The 20,996-nt window shown below is 48.2% G+C and overlaps 1 protein-coding gene across 1 annotated transcript in view; it reads right to left on the reverse strand.

The window, feature by feature from the left end:
* Positions 1-20,996, reverse strand: part of SLC30A2 (solute carrier family 30 member 2) — a 94,558-nt gene that overhangs the window by 21,353 nt on the left and 52,209 nt on the right. The window contains exons 5-6 of the mRNA XM_069622803.1: positions 19,497-19,680; positions 18,192-18,297 (exon numbers count right to left, since the gene is read on the reverse strand). Coding sequence (XP_069478904.1) covers positions 18,192-18,297; positions 19,497-19,680 — 290 coding nt within the window. The remainder of the gene's footprint in view (positions 1-18,191; positions 18,298-19,496; positions 19,681-20,996) is intronic.

The following is a 20,996-nucleotide window of genomic DNA, read 5'->3' on the forward strand; positions in this document are numbered from 1 at the left end:
GTCCGGTATTGCTCTTTCATAAACAAAAAGGTTGCCCAGTCCTCACATACGGGGTTAAGACTTTAGTTGTGCAACCAGAGACAAATAGGCAGTATCCGTAGGAACGCATTTTGGCTGTACCCAAGAGTACACCTATGCCCATACTTAGATTTGAGCTGGGTCTATAGTCCCTTTCTGTTATGGCACATTGGATGAGGCGCTCCCTGATCAGGAAACGTTTCATGAAAGCCCCCCAGATCGTTGCTTCTCCCGGTTAAGCACGCGTTGAAACCGACTACTCATAGCACCCCAATGGGCTGGAAGCATAAGTGTATCGAGCTCCTGGCCAATGCGAGATTCAGCTAGATTTGATTTTTTTAAAACCCTTGAAGGCCAAGGAGAAGTTCTGGATTGGCGACTGGCTCTCCACTCAATCCATGTGCAAGAAATAAAATATGTTTGCCAATTCCAAGGATCTGATCTAGTCTATCACATAGGAACACGTTTAAGAATTAGACTGAATCTCATCCCGACAAGAGAAGTATTGGGAGTTCGGAGAATGCTGGGAAAATCTGATTTAAAAGGTAGGTTCTGCAATTCAGTCCTGGAAACGCTTCGGCGCGTGTGGACAGAGGGTGCACGTTTCAATGAGTTGTGATGTACGTATTTTAATCATTGCCCAGTATACAGGTCTATCGATTAACAATGGCTGGAGCGTCTATTTAGTGGACGATATGTAAACATATCTATTGCGGCTGGGAATTTTGTAAAATGTCATTTGTAAAGTTAAGATGCTATATTTAACCTTGCTATTTATTGTGTATGATGGTTTTATGTTTTTAGATAGGTAAAGGTTCATTTATTTGAACTATATACTTTAAATAAATAAAAAAAAAGAGGGGATTTCCCTAAAGAGGGCAGCCCCCTTACAGTCCCAACTGTCTTTAATTCAAGCCTACTGGATTTTCCCAGAAAGGTGCCAACTGTTGGTGAAAGATCGGAGAGCCTGTAAAACGCTGAAACACAATTATCAATCTTACTTTTGTGTTAATTGAGCTGCAGTTATAGAGTTTTGTTTGGGCAGTAGCTTTTTAGTCATTTACTTCCAATACATTTATGTGCAAAATTTTTTTTATAGTGAGATGTTTAAAGTACAAAAAAATGAAGCTCAATCCACTTTGAAAATGGGCGCCATTTTCTTAAAAATGCGTTCACTGCAGCAAAAGGCTGTTCCCGCCAATAGTAACCAAAAATTCATATGTTCTTAGAAAAAGTCATTCACCTTGACCAACGACTGCAATCTCAGAGCAGGGCGGGCAGCTAGAAAGCAATGGTAGCACCCATTAGGCAAAATGGAAATAGCCAAGGGGACATGGCTGGCGGAAATCCTGCCTTACAGCGGCCTCTTTGTGCCACATCAGCCAGCAAGAGGGGGCCAGGGGAGGTACGAAACCTACTGCACGACCATCCGCCAGGTTTTCAAATGTCACCATTATCCATTTGTTTTCTCTATATAAACCGTGCATAATTGTTGCATGCAGGTTCCACCGAACCCATTCGGCAGCTGTAAAGTCATAACTCCCTGCTATGGCATCACCGCAGTGAAATTTGAAATCCTTATTTCACTGCGGGGACATCACACACAGGATCACATATCTGCTGCTGTCTTCACTGGTCCAAAAGCCCCACAGGTCCCTCTTCATGGTGTTCCTTCCAGAACTTTACAGCAGCCCACAGCCTGCTTGCGACCTCCTCACCCACACAAACAGGAGGGGATAGTCCCTTAAGAGGAAAGGACCCTGCCTTCCTCTAAAACACCAGAATGAGTGAATAGACACCCATATACAACCTAAAACTTGACATGGCTGACCATCAACCAAGGGGAAATGTTCCACTCTGGGTTCAGAGTCACAGACAAATCTAGCTGTGCTCTAGTTTTCCATCAGATGACGCGACGCCAAAACGCCCTCAGTGGAATGTTTTGCCCAGTCGATTGTCGCGCATGTAGAATTCTTTATATAATGTATGTTAGATTAGGGTTATAATCTCTTCACAATCAGTGCTGATGAAGGTGGGGGAATTTACTACGTCTAAATGCTTACACTGTTGATAGGCTGTATGAATTTGTTATTGATACATTATATAAATAGTTTTAACTAAGCCTGGTCATTATTTGCCCATTATTCTTTTTATAAAGTCATTGCTTTGTTCTACCAAGAAACATGTGTTGCAAACTGTATCTATGGCCGATAACAAGCTGCATTTATGAGCAAAACAACTATTGGCATACGTTATCCTAGACAAGGCCCTACAAAGAAAGCAAATAGATTTTGTGTACGTTTTTTTCCGACCAAGTCGCAAAGAGCTTTTCTGAGTCACGTCTGAAGGACTGGTCTCCATAGCCAGGTGCGCCTAATGGCTCCAGGCTTAGGTAGCAGATCATAAAAGTAACTCTTGGAAAACACATTTTGACAATTTTAGATGTTGCTTAAGACCATGCACAAGGTCTCCTCGGATGTTCTACCTAGTGAAGTACACTTGCCCTCTGGTACAAGTACCGTGCTTGTGCTTAAGAACATAGTTAAACCAAGCTGCCGAACGTGTAAAAAACTAAAACCGGCCACATGAGACGGGTGGATGTATTTCAGGCAAAACGCGCCGAAAGCCCACCAGAATCAGGGCGCACACAAAGTCTACAGACAGAACATTAAACACAGGATAATGCAAACAGGAGGTGGACTGGGATCCAAAAGAGTGGAGAGGCCTACATGGAAATCGCTAGAGTTCCCTGTAGGCCAGTCCACCTCTGAATGCAAGGAAGAGAAACGCGTAGGATAAGATGATTATGCAAACGTTTAGGGAATTGGGGGTAAATCAAGTTCCTGCTGGAGAGGCAAAGGCAGGGCATTCTGTGCTTTCGAGGCCAGGGTCTTCCATTGTGCAACACGTGCCTGGAATTAGGACCCGCGAGCAGCCAGGTACCAGTGGATCTTACTGCCAGATTGTGTTGTGTGCCATTGTGCTTTTTCAGGTTAAAGAAAAGCCTCGATGCCCATCCCACCCTCTCCCGCCCCCATAGATATTGCTCTCCCGATCCTCGGCGTTACTTTGACATTTTATACAAAAGATATTGAAGGTAAGTTCCCTCTTCTGGTGTCTCACCTCTGAAACCTGCCTGCATTCTCTCCAATGCCCCCCCCTGCAGACACATGGCTCTGGCATAGGCAACCCCAAGATACGCAAAACGTGGGTGCAGGCAAGAGGAGACTACCTGGCCGATTCATGGAATTAATGTGCGCTGACATTTTCAGCGCAAGCGTGCAAATCGCAGTGCCAGTTTGAAAATCGGAATCGCAGTGCCAGTTTGAAAATCGCAGCGAAACCCGCGCACAGCGATTCATGGAAGTCTGTGCGCGTGGAAATCCATGGACGTGCGCTGAAATCCTCTTCGGCGCACGCTGGCGCACACGCCTTCAAACAGCGTGCGCTAAGCGCACAGCGAAAGCGCACATAGCGCGGCGCACACAACAAAAGTAGGCGTAACACGGGGTGTGACACGCGGAATGGGGAACAATGCCTGAAAATGTGGGCGTCATGGGGAAGTACAGGAGGCAAGGGCGCGGTACGCCCACACGCTCGCCTACAACAGGTATTCATGGAATCAAATAGTGCAAACCAGCACACGGGCAAAGACGCGCACAGGCCTAAACACGTCCGCCACACGAAGGCAGGCGGTAGCGTCCCTGTGCATGAAAAAAATGTGCGCTAACAAAAAGCTGGTACATACAGCTATGATGAATGTCCCATACTGTGTCCCTCTAGGACAAATGACGTGCAAAGGGGTACGCGACAAACACGGACACCCGCTGTGTGAAAAATAGCGTGTGCTTGTATTTCGGGGGTGCACAGGAAGTTTCACACGTGATAGGCCTTGGCCGAGCAGGGTACTTGTATAACTGGGGTTTGCGTGAAGTCTCACACGCAATTGGATCCGGGTACGTGTATTTCGGGGGTGCGCGGGAAATTTCACATGCGAAAGGGCCTGTGCGAATGGGGTACATGTGTATTTCTGGGGTACACGTGGAGTTTCACACGCGATAGGCCCTGTGCGAGTGGGGTACGTGTATTCCTGAGGTTCGTGGGAAGTCTCACATGCGATTTCAGCAGGGTACGTGTATTTCGGGGGTGCCGGGGAGTCCTACACGTGAATTGGCAGTGTGGGTCCTCCCAGGTGTTCCCTCTACACCCTCCACGGCCCCTGCAGGCAGCCCACACCAGAGGGGACTACCGTGCACCCCTGGTCATGTCCCGCAGGCAGCCCATCCACCATGGGCCTGCCCCCAGCCAAGCTACATGTTAGCTTGCACTACTGATCACCAACGCATGACCCCCTGCACCCCCACCCCCCAGCAGTACAGGGCACCTGCCAGCAGGCCCCCATACATGTCCCCCTGCACCCCCACCCCCCAGCAGTACAGGGCACCTGCCAGCAGGCCCCCATACATGTCCCCCAGCACCCCCACCCCCCAGCAGTGCAGGGCACCTGCCAGCAGGTCCCCACACATGTCCCCCAGCACCCCCACCCCTAGCAGTGCAGGGCAACTGCCAGCAGGCCCCCACTCATGTCCCACTCCTGTCCCCCAGCACCCCCAGCAGTCAGGGGCTCCTGCCAGCAGGCCCCCACTCATGTCCCACTCCTGTCCCCAGCACCCCCACCCCCCAGCAGTCAGGGGCACCTGCCAGCAGGCCCCTACACGTCCCCCAGCACCCCCACCCCACCAGCAGTGCAGGGCACCTGCCAGCAGGCCCCCACACATGTCCCCCAGCAGTGCAGGGCACCTGCCAGCAGGCCCCACTCATGTCCCACTCATGTCCCCCAGCACCCCCAGCCACCAGCAGTGCAGGGCACCTGCCAGCAGGCCCCTACACATGTCCCCCAGCAGCCCCACCCCCCAGCAGTGCAGGGCACCTGCCAGCAGGCCCCCACTCATGTCCCACTCATGTCCCCCAGCAGTCAGGGGCACCTGCCTGCCAGCAGGCCCCCCACACATGTCCCCCAGCACCCCAGCAGTGCAGGGCACCTGCCAGCAGACCCCCACACAAGTCCCCCAGCACCCCCACCCCCCCGCAGTCAGGGGCACCTGCCAGCAGGCCCCCACACATGTCCCCCAGGACCCCCACCCCCAGCAGTGCAGGTGCCTGTCAATGATGGGGGGTGGGGGCGCTGGGGGACATTTGTCGGGGCCTGCTGCCAGGTGCCTGTCAATGCTGGAGGGGCTGGGGGACATGAGTGGGGGCTGCTGGCAGGTGCCCCTCACTGCTGGGGGGTGGGGGTGCTGGGGGACATATGTCGGGCCTGCTGGCAGGTGCCCATCAATGATGGGGGGTGCTGGGGGACATGTGTCGGGGCCTGCTGGCAGGTGCCCCTCACTGCTGGGTGGTGGGGGTGCTGGGGGACATGTGTCGGGTCCTGCTGGCAGGTGCCGTCAATGATGGGTGGGTGGGGGACATGAGTGGGGGCCTGCTGGCAGGTGCCCCTCACTGCTGGGGGTGTACGGGTGCAGGGGGACATGAGTGGGGGCCTGCTGGCAGGTGCCCCTCACTGCTGGGGGGTGGGGGTGCTGGGGGACATGTGTCGGGGCCTGCTGGCAGGTACCCCTCATTGCTGGGTGGTGGGGGTGCTGGGGGACATGTGTTGGGGCCTGCTGGCAGGTGCCTGTCAATGATGGGGGGTGTGGGGCTGGGGGACATGAGTTGGTGATCATATTGCAACGTGACCTGTGGCTTGCCTGGGGGGCATGCCCATGGTGGATGGGCTGCCTGCGGGGCATGACCAGGGGTGTAGGGTAGTCCCCTGTGGTGTGGACTGCCTGCAGGGGCCGTGGAGGGGGTAGAGGGGACACCTGGGAGGACCCAAACTGCCAATTCACGTGTAGGACTCCCCGCGCACCCCCGAAATATGCGCTCCACGCTCTGACAGCAAAATCACATGTGAAACTTCCCGCGCACCCCTGAAATACACGTACCCAGGCCAATCGCGTGTGAAACTTCCCTCGCACCCCTGAAATACACATACCCAGGCCAATCGCGTGTGAAACTTCCCGCGCACCCCTGAAATACACGCACCCAGGCCAATCATGTGTGAAACTTCCCACGCACCCCTGAAATACACGTACCCAGGCCAATCGCGTGAGAAACTTCCTGCGCACCCCAGTAATACACGTACCTCACTCGCACAGGCCCTTTCGCGTGTGAAAGTTCCCGCGAACCCCATAATACATGTACCCTGCTGAAATCGCATGTGAAACTTCACACGCACCCCAGTAATACACGTTCCCCGCTTGGCGTTTGCTGTTTGGCAGCCCTGTAAACTGGTCCAGGGTTAGCGCAGCCCTTTGCGCTGAATTGGGAATTTTGATGGCTTTTCCTTGCACGAGGGCGTTCTTGGGGGCGTAACTGGCGCTGCTGCAGGGTCGCTCTGCAACGGCTGGTTTTAGAGGCTAAAATCCATGAATACGCTGTGCGCACAAATCAATTTTAGCGCACGCGGCTGGTGCAGACATTCGCACGCGCGCACTGTGCGCCAGCCGCGTGCGCCACTTTTGTGCGAAATTCTATGAATTACCCTGTACATCTTGGACGCAGCTGCGCTCTAATGGCCGACAAGGTTCACATAGAAGGGAACCAAGGAAGAAGGGTGTAACAGGGTGTGCCGAGGATTAGACATTTTGGTCATGTTGCGAAGCACGAACTAGAACGCTGCTTTACTGTTGCTACACAAAATCTTACTTCAGGCTCCCCAGCGCTTTGACACCCGTGTCAAGCACTATACAAGCTACCGGCGTAACATTCTGTTGGTTCCCTCACACTTTACTTCCTTGCTCCACCCACTCTAGCCCACCTCAGCACTGAGGCAGCCATGGAGCAGTACAAAACACTATACAGGCATGCAACATGGTCCATTCAAGCTCACCAAGCGGTAGTCATGACAGAGTCCCAGGCTTAACTCCCACAGGGTTTTGGAGGTTCACAAGGTACAAACGTATTCATTAGCACCAAATAAGTAAATATATATTTTTTGGACGGCAAAGAGTAAAACGCTACACTAACAGGAAGTAACATTTTATATTAATGTAGTAGCACTGTCTAAAAGCCGACTTGAAACCATGTGGATGGAGGGAGAAAGGCGGAAACATGCGAAGGGAGATCTGTCGCACTCAGACCAACGAGGGTCTGCAACACGTCACACAAAGGAATAGGGCTCCATGCAGAAGCCGGGGAGCCTATGGGATGACCACAGCGAACACATTAACCCTGGAGGAACTTGCGGGGCAGCGAGTGCTACACTCCAGAATGATCAACAGGGGAAGGGATATGAACTGCATTTAGTGAGGACAGCGGGGGCAGGGAATGTACTGCCACTTACAAACCGTACTAAACACTCAGCCTTCTGCACACAGCTCAAAATCCAGACACAACAGTACCACTAGAACACCACAAATCACACACATTTCACAACACCACAACAGTGAAATAAACCACACAATCTCGCCCAACCCCCACATGGCAGCCACCAACTGAAAATCACACACACGCTCAGTGAACGGTGTATCCGAACTGAAGCTGGCAACAGGACATCAAAACTCTCTTGCTCTTTCTCCCGCTCAAATCCTACTAACCACCTCCCCCTGTCCTGCCACCTTGCATTCCGGATCTGCAAGGGTGCCAAGAAACCACGCAATTGCCAACAGTGCACGGTATAAGAACCTTTAACATAACATAACTAGAGATGATGATCTAAATGCCGCCTGTCTAAACTCCTTCAGGGACTTCCCAACGGTCCCTACTCCATCCAATTGTTAGACATCTAATGGGATTTGGCATGGTTCCTTACAAATATTCTGGTCGATTCAGGCTTCCTCCAACACACTCACTCACTCTCAGTCCCCTTGTCCATTCCCCCTCACTCCTCACACCACACTTCCGTCCCTACCATGTTCTCACTCCTTCCAGGTTTTACCACCATGCTTTGATGCTCAGCTTCCTTCCACTAATACTTCTCCCCTCAACCACCACTACTTAAAACATGCTCCTTTCACTAGCATTTGTTTCACAATAACTCCTTACACTACCTGCTCTACCAGCTTGCCACACAAGTACGCATCCTCACACCGAAGAACCACCTTCACTCCTTAGCCAATACCCCACCTGCTACATAAATCGTCGCCAGACTCTGCCACTCCTTCCTTCCTTCTGCTAGTCTCCAGATAGTCCTCCACCTTTGACCTCACCCGAAAATCCCACAACTGTTCCCTGCTTATATACACCTCCCTGTGTGCCTGTATTTCAATCGCTATCCCTGTCCAATCTAGTAGTCTTTCCCACCCAGGCATATGCGTTTAGTGAAAAGTCGTGAGAGGGGGCTAAACCCTTCTCACTTTCTGCACACGGTTTGCCACATACCGAAGAGGGTGGACTGGGAAGGCTATTGCTCAAGTTCTAAGACCCGATTCTGTGGGACCTCTCGATAAGTCTTTCAGGGGAGGGCAGAACCTTCTCCCCAGTGGGCTATGGGGCTCTCAGGTTCACATATGGGAGTGATTGCACCGCCTCTCCGCCACAGCTTGCAGCACTGTGTCTGCGGCATAGTTTTCTTTTCACTTCCGGGTGAATCTTTCATGCTCGTATTGTATGTCCTGCTGGGCTTCCTGGTCTTATTCAGACGTGATATTTCTGAAGACGTAAGCAGAAGTCTGGCAAGCAATTCTGTCGAGGCATGGCATGAATATATGGGGGTCTGCACAGAAACAACTTGGAACGGAGGGCGGGGAACAGGCATTGGGGCGCTCTGCCAACACTGTCCATCTCAGGGGGTAGGATGTGCCCTGGATTCCTCCCTGGTAGTGCTAACATTCAACTACAAAGGGTACCTGGTAGCAATCCTGATCACCAAAAGGAGCTCAAAAGATACACAATTGATCAGAGTCCTGAGTTTGGATACACTAGGGTTTTGTACTGACAAAATATACCACCGAGACACAGACTTCACAAAATTAAATTATGTTTTTTATCAAGTGCAATCACTAAAACAAAATCCCATGTATAAAACACGAGGTCTCGCACCCTGTATGCCAGGATGCACAAATCATAAATATAGTTCCACTGTCAACAAAATATATACATAGGAACAAACGTAACCTATATACATTGATGAGTATGGATACAATGTATAATGTGAAAAGGTAAATGACCCAATACTAGACATTGAATTGTGGCTCTTCTTATTGTATGTCACAATAGCCATCCATTTTATGCATAGCTGACGCACTGTGTTCAGCTTTGAACAGGGCAGTTTATGTGCACCCAGTATGGTAGGCCTTCATCAGGACAATCAATAAGTAATTTAGAGGGCCAGATCCTCCGACAGTGGATCGCTATGGTATAAAAAATGATGAGATGATCGATGAGCGGGGGTGAGACATGACATGACTATCCAGACTTATTCATAGAAGCTAACTACGCACAGTGATTGGCGAGATTTACTGGTAAGATGAAATGGAAGAGCCCATATTAATAGTGCAATAGCCAACAGCACTGTTGTGATCGTGTCTGCCGCATAGTTGTCTTTTCACTTCCGGGTGAATCTTTCTCTCTCATTGCACATCCTGCTGGTCTTATTCAGATGTGATATTTCTAAAAATGTAAGCAGAAGACTAGCAAGCAATTTGTCGAGGCATGGCATGAAGGAGGCCTGCACAGAAATCTTGGAATTAGGGCGTGGTGCAGGAATTGGGGCTCCCCGACACCACTGTCAAAGGATAGGACAGGCCCCGGATTCCTCACCGGAAAGGCCTTCCGCCCCCCAGCTGAGAGGGATTCTTGTCAGGGACTTCATTTCACCAAAATGCCAGGAGTAGCAGAAGTGACATCACACGACCCTTGACCTCTGCCATCACAGGAAGTGACGTCATTTGACCCCACCCGTAAGTGACATCACGGGAAGCGATGAAACGCAATCTTTCACTACTTGACAAAATAGGAAGTGGCACCACATAGCATTGTTCCGAAGTACACTACAAAATATATGGTAACTATCACTAATGTGATATACATTTCATGCAAGAATGGACCACATTAATATCAGTGTGTATAGGTCCATATTACCAAATTATTGTGAATGCAAGCAGACGTCCAAGGTCAAATGACATTATCAAGCACTTCAGAGTTAAGCGCTTCATAAAGAACAAATAGACATAAATTAGTACCAACACAGGTTGGGTGATATTGTATCGACCTCAGAATGATGAAAGGCTGAGTTGGCCTTACTGGGATTTCAACCTGCAGATCACACACACAAATCAGCGAGGGCTCAACCCACAGAGCTATTTTACCGGCTATAGTAAAATGACCAATTACATGTCTGAATGCTCTCAAAGTCAGAGAGTAAATTACACTCTCTAGTGGATACCATTAAACTAGAAACGGATTTAACAGCAGGCCAGTTCATCTGCTGCCCTGGTGCAAAGTAGGCTACGTGTCAAGCCTGCGTGGATCTACTTTTCAGGCTTCAGCGGTTGACAAAATAGGGAAAGCAGTGCACGACATTCCATACTTGGGAACTAGTTACCTCATACATGCAAGCAAACATCCTGAACAGCATGCCAGGCAGATGGGAAAGACAGACATTACAACAAAGCATTAATTGTGACACAATGAAATCAATAGCCATTTAATGTGCCAATTATTGCTACACTGTACACAAGCTTTTAGGCACAAGGATTTTGTCAAGTGACCGAGGACACAGATGGCATTTCATGTGATGATCGTAACAGACAACGGCAGAAAAAAAACACTGCAACTTGCGAAAGGCAAAATACATAGTCCGAAATGGATGCTTATTCTACTATAAATGCTTTTTGGAAGTTTGTCTGCATTGTGAATTGTAGATGTTTAAGAACAGGCTAATTCAGTGACTCGCCCCCTGACGTGTGCCTGAAATAAACCTTTAATGAGTCTAGCAATTATTGTATAGAATTGCAGAAAGCCAAATTTGTTATTCCTATTTTCTTATTTAGGGTCACTGCAGTGTTGAACCCCATGTTTTTTAGAGGCCAGAACAAGAATGCCAGCTATTTCAGAAATAAAGCCAAATTCCGCAGGCCACAGTCCAGGGGCTCCTATTAAATAAAACAGTATTTTTTTATATGTTCCTTTAGTGACCCCCAAATGACATCCCTGATTCCGGTCCATTCTTGACAAGGCTAAATTACTAATTTAAAACAACAATTTATTTTTTTGAGTTAGTTAAAGTCTTTCTCGAAAAAGAAATGGCAGTAACAGGTATGTGAAATGTTTTGTCCAGTTTAGACAGGCAAGTTCACAAGAAACCAAGATTGACCAGTATTGTGGATAGTGGGAGAAGAGTCTTTGGAGGGAGAGTTTGACCTCAGTTCCAAAGTGCCCCCAAGGAACAGATCCTGGAGTTCTGCTGGACGGAGACCCTAATTTGTGCAGGAATAGGAGAAAAAACAAATTAAAAAAAAAAAAAAAAAAACACAAAAGGTCCAGTTATGAAGAAGAAAATTAAGAACATTCCCACCAGCAACACCGGAGGGTTGGGAGAGCTCAACCCTGGGGTTAAGCAGTTCTGCAGAATGTGGTTGGTGGTTTCAAGAGGTGGCTGCTACATGGGTTGGTCAGTGGCCATTATAGACTTGTGAGAAACCTGAAAGTGTCTCCCCAACTAGTCCCCAGGGATTTGTCATCTAGTTGGCCAGGACATGGCCATTGCTATTGGATACAGTCCTGGGGAAGGACAAGTGAAGGAGGATCTCTTGGATGGGGGATCCAGAGGGAGTGGAAGTTGGACACCGACGGGTGACACGTGGTATCCCCCTTCTTTCAACATCTTTTCCCCCATCCTACCACATAGGACATTCAGAAACACTGCAACCCTAACCCCTCTTTTCCAACACAAACACTTTTGCCCACCACGAAAGACAACAGACTAACAGCAGAGCCATTTACCTAACATGTCCCAATAGACTGGTCAGGCACAGTCAGGCAATTGACCTGAATCATGCACATCTGACGGCCCTTTCCCTTCCCCACAAAGATAAAAGTCATAGAGCACACTACAAGCAAGGCAGGACGCACCACGAGACAGTTATTCCAGTAGGGCAATTTAAGGAGGAGAAGAAAGGCAGCGAGAAACAAGGGGGCGACAAAGTGAGAAGCAAGTTTGCCCTTTTCGACCCAGACCATCATAACCTCCAGGAAAAATAGTAAGACCGCGCACAATAGTCAGCGTGTGTTGCTGCAGTTTCCAACGGTACATGGAGAATGCCTACGCTGATGAGCAGGACAGAGAGAGACACCTGCTACCATGATACCGTCCTTGACTCCAGATACAAGAAACACCAAGCAGTTCATCACAGCCGGAGAGTCGAAGGGATAGACGATAAGAAACCACACTGTGTTCAACAAAAGCCGCAAAGTAACAACTTAAGGAAGTTTAAAGAACTGTTAACAAAGGAAAAACCAGCTACAGAGAGGTCCGGCACTACGTGGTTGCTCACTCGAGACACTGGTCAATCCCACATTTGTTCAAACTACCGAAACCAGAAGGCCTTAGGAGTGCCACAAGGGAAGTGGGCATACAGGGGTCTAGCAAAATCCTCTGTACAGTTGAAAGCCTTTGACTGACAAACCATTGAAAGCTACAGGAGACTAATCCCTTTTTATGAGAAAAGAGAAGTAACTGTTCGGCAAGAGCGTACCCGACGGAGGAATGTCAACAGATCATCGTTTCAAAAGACAGTCAAACTTGTGATTACACAGGTGCAATTGACTTGAACAGAAGCCAACAGTCAAGCAGGGTCTGAGGCCGATAGAGGGGGATCCAGCCGTGAAAAGGAAACACCTACCAACACATGAAGATAACAAAGTTGTGACAATAAGCCATAGTGGACCCGTCGGATGGAGCTTGATATTCTAGAGGGGTCTGTGCCCGAAAGATGGGACCCAGGGGTGAAGAATAATCACCCTAAATACTATTGGAAAGGAACATTTTATATATACCAGATATACCAGATCCTCAAAGGCAAGAGACTTTTGGAAGAAAATACACTTGGGCATCGAGGCTCCCGATAGCGGAGAAGGGAATGGTTGTCTCGTGCTGTGAATGCTCGAGAGTGTGTTGTGCGCAAAGGTCCCACCTTGTTCCGTGCTGAAAACATGGGGAAGGGAGACCCTGGCTACTGGATCCTGAAATATTATTTGTGATCACTTCTTTCTTTCTTATGAATCCTATCCCGCACTCTTTGTATATAGTTGTAAGGTTTGGCAATAGTTTTCTTTAAAATAGGCCCTTTCTATTTGACAAGATGCCACAAGGACTGCCATTTTTTATTTGATGGTCGACGCTTGCCCCCCCGGTGCCCCCTAAGATTTAGGTTTAGATGAGTTGTTCTTCCCAACCTGCATATTCAGTTTAATAAACACCATTGAACTGTGATCACTTGCGTCAGTCTTTACTGTTGCAACCATGAGTTCTTTACAGACTCCTGTGATGGCACATTGAATCAGAATGGACCCTTGCGAAGGACCATTATTCTTGATTCGGAGATTCACAGGCCAGGAGTCCGAATCAGAGGTTTGACAATGGAGTCTGCAGCAGTCGTTTATTGCCAGCGATGCAAGAGTTCCCACATCATCCTTGGGCACAGGATCCAGCTTTTGAGGAGGGTTCTGCTTGTCAAGCCTCCGAGAAGAGGGAATATTGAAAAAAGTTGCAGAAGTGCAACAGAAAGGATCCAGCCACTGAAGAAGAAAGGTCTTGAAGAGTAGTTTGGTGGCGCGGTTGCAGATTTCGAGGAAGCACAGCATCTGGAGCTGCAGGTGAAGGAAGATGGAACCAAAGCCATTGCCTGGATTCCTGTGGTAATGTTTATTGGCTCCGTTCGGCTCAGAGAATCTTCATGGTCCTAGTAGTGAAGGGGCACACGCTTCTGGATCTTGCAATGCAGGCATTTGAGTAGGAGCTGCGACAGTTGCCCCCAACTGACCAGGGGCAAGTAGCACTCCAGTGGGTTCATTCTACTCTTCTTTGGAGAGGCAGAGCTTCGCGGTTTGATTTTTCCAGACATGAATTGCTAGTGCTGAGCTTCCTCGAGCAAAAGTCCTTCCAGAGTGCAGGTTTGGAGGTCCATTTTTAGACAAAGCAAGTGGGCAAACGGATCTGCTTTTATACCTCTCGGCAACCAGTGAGTGAACACAGCACTCAATTACACACCATGCATATAAACAGAGGAGTGGTCAGCCAATGGCAAACCATCCCTACAAGCACGCTCATGAATTCTGGACAAATATCACGGGATGTATGCACACTGCCTCAGACAGGCATCTTCTAAGTCAGAACTTGTCAGATTTACAGCAGCCCAAAGGCCTTCAGCCCACACACACCGAGTGACAGTCACCTTCTCTCACAAACACAAAGGAAGGCCGATAGATAGCATGACCCCCTCAGGCCTTTGAGCAAAAACGACAACCACCATTATGATTGGGGATGATGATCAAAAAGGGCCCATCCAGGTAAAATGTAGCCCACCCATTGCAGCCTTTTCACACATGTGAAAGAGCCACCAGCAGCTTAGCCATAGTCTCCCAGAGAGACTACCATCTCAGAGTTAAGAGGTGCCCCTGCTTTGGGAGTCTTAAGGCAGAGCACAAAAACACAGCGTCTCACTCAGGCTTGAGAATAAGCCTGGCTGGGAGAAAAATAAGACAACCACAGAGAAAAAGCCAATTTAAAGTACAGGGGGCGACCACACGTGGTAAAAAGAACTTGCTGACTAGCAGTCCAAAAAGTGAAAACATCTTTTTTTTTTATTAGGTTAATTTAGATAATATAGTCAACAAGTGACTATCATCTTACAGACCCAAAAACAGTTAAACAATCATACAAGATCACATAATCCAATGAGCATATTAAAGACCACAATAAGTAAAATAATAATTTACTTAAAAAGGAAGACAGCACAATACACTAGCCTCAAATGTATTAGGCAAGAAGCTAGTAGCCCATCAATTCATGAAGAGCATCCTCCACATATGGTCATGATTTAGTAACTTGGTAGCTACAAATTAAAATTATTTCCAGACCTGTAATGACCCCCAAGGAATTCTACACTTGCAGGAGTCGCTTCAATGGCACCATCGGCACTATCCACTTCACTGCGAACATCATGCACACCACCACAGCAGAGTAACAGATGCTGCAGGTCTCGAGTTAAATGAATGTCCTTCTTTTGAAGGAACTCATTCATGCAGTTTGATACAACGAAGGTAGGATGGGGTACCTAATAGGATAGTTATTCTACACTTTGAAAATAAACTACGGCATATAACGGTACAGCTATCAACTTCCAAGCCCCGAGCCTATAGCTTAGGTAGGAAAGGAAAAACATGTATCGAAATGGCAAACAAAGTAATTTAGGAAGGTAAACCAGGGGATCTCCAAGTTCAGTTCTAGAGAGTCCCACCGCACAAGTTTTTCAGGAAATCCATTTACCGTGTTTATGAAATCCATTAAGGCTCACTGTGCTCAAAAGTACCCTTTGTGTGGATAGTACAAGTTAGAGTAGATTTCACCCTTATGGACTAGGTTTGGAGACTATGGAAATCATAGTCTACAAGTTCTACATTCCTGATGGACAGAACAATTTCGAGTTTTCCAATGGTTATTCATCAGGACCCCATCGCCACCACTCCTCCTTGTGTGTTACTGATCCAACAGGTCTCAGCAGTACAGCTGACTGCTCTGTGCTGTAAAAGGGTACAGCAGTTGAACTGTATTTTAAGACTAGGTCCATCCAGTAATGTTTTTAGGATATCAGCAATGTGGATACATGAGCCAATAGACATATTATAAAATTCAATGGAGACAGTTTCCCTAGACTTTGTCCTTGGAGAAATAGCCTTTATTTTGGCTTTTGGTATGCCAACCAGCCCAACCCCTGGGTGATTTGTGATCAAGGTGCCACCCCAATTATTTTTCTCCAAGTGCAGAAATAGTTGCATTTCGTGCACACATTAAATTCCATGTGTGCAACTGACTAACGAGGTAAGCACTTAGCGAGCAATCATCTCCGAAGAGTTGGAAGGGAATTTCCCCATCCCAACCACTGCAATTCTATACAAATCAATTTTAAAAAGGTGCACCTTACAGCACTGTTTCCAACGACAGAAGCTGGAAAAATACATTTGTTTATGCGATTATAACAAGAGCTTATCAAGAAATTGAAGAGTTCACAATCTGCCACAGTACCTAGCAAAGGTTCTCCTGTAAAGAGGAAAAACGTGTATGCACAAGAACAAGCATTGTATGCTCATTATACACACCGGGTTCAGCTATTCGTTCACACTACTGCCCAGAGACTATGCAGGCAGTATTTTACACCACTGGGGAAAATAGAAAACTTTGCATTACACAAAACAAACGTTGCTCATCATAACTGAGGTGTGGCTGGCAACAAATTACACGTGACACAGTATTTCCAAATGGAACAATGAGACCAAAAAAAGTCAGTGTCAGAAGATCATGCAATAGGATTGTGTGCGCCATTTTAATGAAGTAGATCAAAGGCTAGCAGAACATGCGTCTCATAATTTGTGTAAGGATAATTGCATCAGTATAACTACACCAGAGAGTATGATAATCAGAATTCCTGTGCCTCAAAACCCACCTTACAGCTAAGAGGCATATACACCATCTAGGTTTATTCAAATGTGCCTAACATCAATGGGAATCAATGAAAAGATGGGATCCTACCTCCTATCCACAAGGCTCCACCAATGTGACCAGCAGACCAGTGGCATAGGAAAGAATATTACTGCCCTCATTACGGCCCATTCTCAAGAGGAATTTTAAGGGGAAAGAACATCTTTTAATATGCGTAAAGTATCCCTATTTGCAAAGCCAATGACTTTTTTGACTCCCTGAAAAATCATTTGATTTTAAGTAAGGAGTAAAATCTTAGAGCTCTGCTTGTAACCCTGACATAGGAAGTGAAATGATCCGACTCACAATACAGTCTATAGGCCGTTCCTCAGCACAGCCTAGACAAAATTCAACAAGAGCCTTACTGAGGTGTCTTATTGAGCCCAGTTGAAGGAAAGGACATTTGCATGTTAAGTTAATAGCAGCAATGTTCAGAGGTACAACAGATAGCGTGCCTTATGTAACTAGAGACCCTTGCTCTGCAAACCACGGTTATCAGTTAAGCAAGATGCATGGGGATGTTGGAGGCAATAAACATGGAACACTTGATTGAATTGGCTGCACCCAGAGTCACATTACGTAGGAGGACAGAGGAGAACAGAATGCATTCCAATCATTGCTGCAGGTGTGAGGCCAATTAAGTCACAATACCACCTCAAACGCCCTCATTCCCCATGGAGGGGCAGCCAAAGGACTTTGTGCATTTGGCAGAAGATATTGAAAAAATGAAAAGGGAAATCCATTTACTACGGAGTAGTTTTAGAAGTTAGCAGAAATGAGAGAGGCCAGAGCCTCAACCAAATCCAGAGAGGCTAGACACAGAAATCTCCAAGAGGTAATGGCGTGCCTGTACTACGAGTGTCTAGCAGAAACTGAACAGGCAGGTGATAAAATAGATCAGATTGGCAATAAATTCACTCACTGCCTGCCAATTCCACCCGAACCTGGTGCAATTTCCACCTCAAAATTCACAGACGTCCGAGATGCCACCACTAAACTTTCTCAAATGTGTACACACTCCCCAATGCCTGGAAGTCCTTGCCAACCTAAATACCACCAACCTGCCCCTCAGTGACCTGCTCAATCGAAGGCCATGGAGAATTCGAGCACAGTCAGTCACTACAAGACCATGGAGTCATCACGCACATTCAGCCACAATGAATAATTCAGACAGACTTGGTCACAGAAGGCGTCTTCCTTTGGAGGCTATTTTTTAACTGAATATATAATCATGTTTAGAATGCCTGCAATGTGCAATATGTGAATAATATGTGAATTTTTGCTCTGCAACCACGCCGTGATACCCAAGGGTCTGGCCGTGTAACAAATATAATGAATACATACATATTTGGGCCATATCCGTACCCCCACTCCTTTGTTCCACCAAACATTAAATATATTGGCTCCCTTTATCCCCTTCAAACATACTCACCCTCCATCAGCACCAGCAGGACATCACGGAGAATGGCTAGTGTAGTCCCCAGGACCAAGACAGAGAAGAGAAATGTACAGATCGGATCTATCATCTTATATTCCGGCTGAAAAAGAAATGGACAAGGCTTGATGCGCTTCCCGGTCACTGCCTGTCCAGTGGCACACAGGATGACCACCCACTTTCCCTACACACCATGCACCCATCTCACAAACGGAGCAAACTGGGTAACTGACAGGCACCTGCTACTGGCCTCCCCGGAGGTGTGCATCTAATCCACACTCCACTAACTCGACCCACCCCAGTGAGTGGCTACTTCCAATTAGCTCCCCTTTCTCACCAAAGTCTACTGAATGAACATCACCCTGGAACTCAAAACTTCCACACCACTGTCGGAGAGTACTCATTGAACCCTTTCCCACCGCATTTCACTACTCCGCTGTCTTCTACACGAATCACCTCCGCCACACTCCCACGCCACCCTTCACAGCAATGAGCGGCCCCTTCATGCGACTAGCCATCAAGGCTTCCACATCCCACACCACTTTTCCCTCCAGGGAGCGCCCTGTTCATGGATCCTTTTCACAAGGCTCCCACACTACTCCAGGGAGTGCCATCTTCAAAGACTCGGCATACAGGGAGCACAGATGTGGTCATGCCACGTCCAATACACAAACATTTCTCTTCACCGCCATTAAATGTCCTGCCCTCTGTCGCTCCTGCATCAACCCTTCCATTATGAAGACCTCCCAGGATAACGGCTGCATCAAAAATGGAACCAACCATTGTTGAAACCAGTGATGGCCAGCGCTGTTGAGCATAGTAGCAGTGCTTGGACCATTATTTGAGCGGGCCTCTGGAGGAAGCACCTTTTGAGATCCTGGAGCAGGATGCACGCCCACTATCCTCCTCTCGCAGTCCCTACACATACCACCTTCATTTGCCTACTAGAGCTGGACAGATCCGGCCTCAGGATACAATCACCTTACCATCATCACACTGAAGACTCACTCTGGTACTACTGCACCTACAATCTCCACCCACAGTGGAACACAGAAACAGCACACTCCGACAAGGTTGGTGCCGCTAAAGAACGATGTGATTGGGGCAGAGCCAATCACATGTCAGGCAGGATACAGTACCTCCACAACCCTTCTCCGGGTCCACCACTCCTTGCAGAAGAAACCACCCATAGGGGAGGCTCTGAATTTGCAAATCTTCCACCACCTCACTTCCCCCGCCAGAAGCCGATAACGGAACACCCTGTAAACTACTGCTTGGGCTCCCAAAGGAGCTATCCTGTACCTTGAAGTAGATGACGTAGGCGGCCACCAGGACCCCGACACTCTGCACCAGGTCCCCCACCACATGGATAAAAGCTGCTCTCACGCTGGTATTTTGCTCCTTGCCAGGACTGGCTTCGTGAGAGTGCGCATGCGATCCGCCATGACTGTGTCCGTGCCCTGTTTGGTGCAGGATGAATCCCATTCTACAGGAGAGAAAACAGCAGGTGGTGAAAAAGACCCCTCCAACAATAGAGAACCCCAAGATCCAACCACTTGAGCAGGAAAGAATTCTACCAATTCAAGCCGAGCACTGCAGTTAGGCATGTGGCCAGGCAAGCAGCGTACAATTGACGCGGAACCCTGCAGAGTATTGCATGAAACTGACTATTCCAGGGTCTGCTGGGATTGACATACATGCACTGTGTAACTAGCACATGCAACGTGCTCAGGTAAAGCATGTGCTCTACATGAATATTACACAAATTGTCTGCTCAGGGAGCCATTCTTAGTTACTCACTGTTACAGACTAACTTATTGGTGATTCCCCTCCACCCCCCAATCTAATATACCTAGATTGCGCTCATTCATAGCTCGGCCCTGGTACATGGGGTGACAGCAGTGTCATTATACAATGTCCAGAGCAAGTGCATTTTTGGATACAGATCACAAAGCTGGTCAGTTCATGGAATAGTAGGTACTTTCTCCCCGTTGCCCCAATCTGCCGGGTAATTGGAAAGTCTTGTCTTGGCGCAATCGGCCTGAAGTCTAATCACACAGCTGGTCATTAACTATGCAGAGTAGAGATCGGTTTGGTGCCGGTTCAGCTCTGCACAAGCAGTTTCTCTGCCGATAGGCTGCGGCCCATGATCTTGGAGATCAATGCAGTATATTGGGATCATTCAAACTGGGATCCTATGGGTATTTTCAAACTGGGAATATATCGATATTGATATTTTATTTCTATCGCGCTCGTACACAAGTGTTTCAGAGCGCGACAAGGCAAGGGAGGGGAACAGGGGAGAGAAACAGCGATCTTACTAGGCCCAGTGACATTGAGAACACGCAATTGCATGGGAGAGGGGGAGGGGAAAAGTGCATGGAAGGGGGGGGGAGCAGAAAGTGCAAAGCAGAGGAGAAAGAAAACAATAAATAAATAATAAAGACAACAAACAGTTTTAGTGCAGCCAGCAATTTGCAAGTGCTAGGTAGGAGACAGGGTAGGTCTGATAAGTGCAGGAAGAAAAAGGGGGGCTGTATGGGTACAGATACAGACCCCAGTGCAAGGGGTGGCCCGGAGGCAGTGTGGGAGGGTGGCAGGGTGAGCAGGTACCTGGGCCCGGAGGACCGAGGGTGGCCAGGTGCACGGTGCCAAAAGAGAACAGATCAGCAGGGGAGAGGGGGGAGCGAAGGCAGAAGAAAAGAGGAAGGTCTCGAGGTGCTATCGGAACCGGAGATGGTTCTCCTCAAGTTTTAGAGTGGCAGGGAGGCTGTTCCAGAGGGAGGCCCCAGCCGAAGACAG

The sequence above is a fragment of the Ambystoma mexicanum genome, chromosome 11 (assembly GCF_040938575.1).
Source record: "Ambystoma mexicanum isolate Mex_15411 chromosome 11, UKY_AmexF1_1, whole genome shotgun sequence".
NCBI lineage: Eukaryota > Metazoa > Chordata > Amphibia > Caudata > Ambystomatidae > Ambystoma > Ambystoma mexicanum.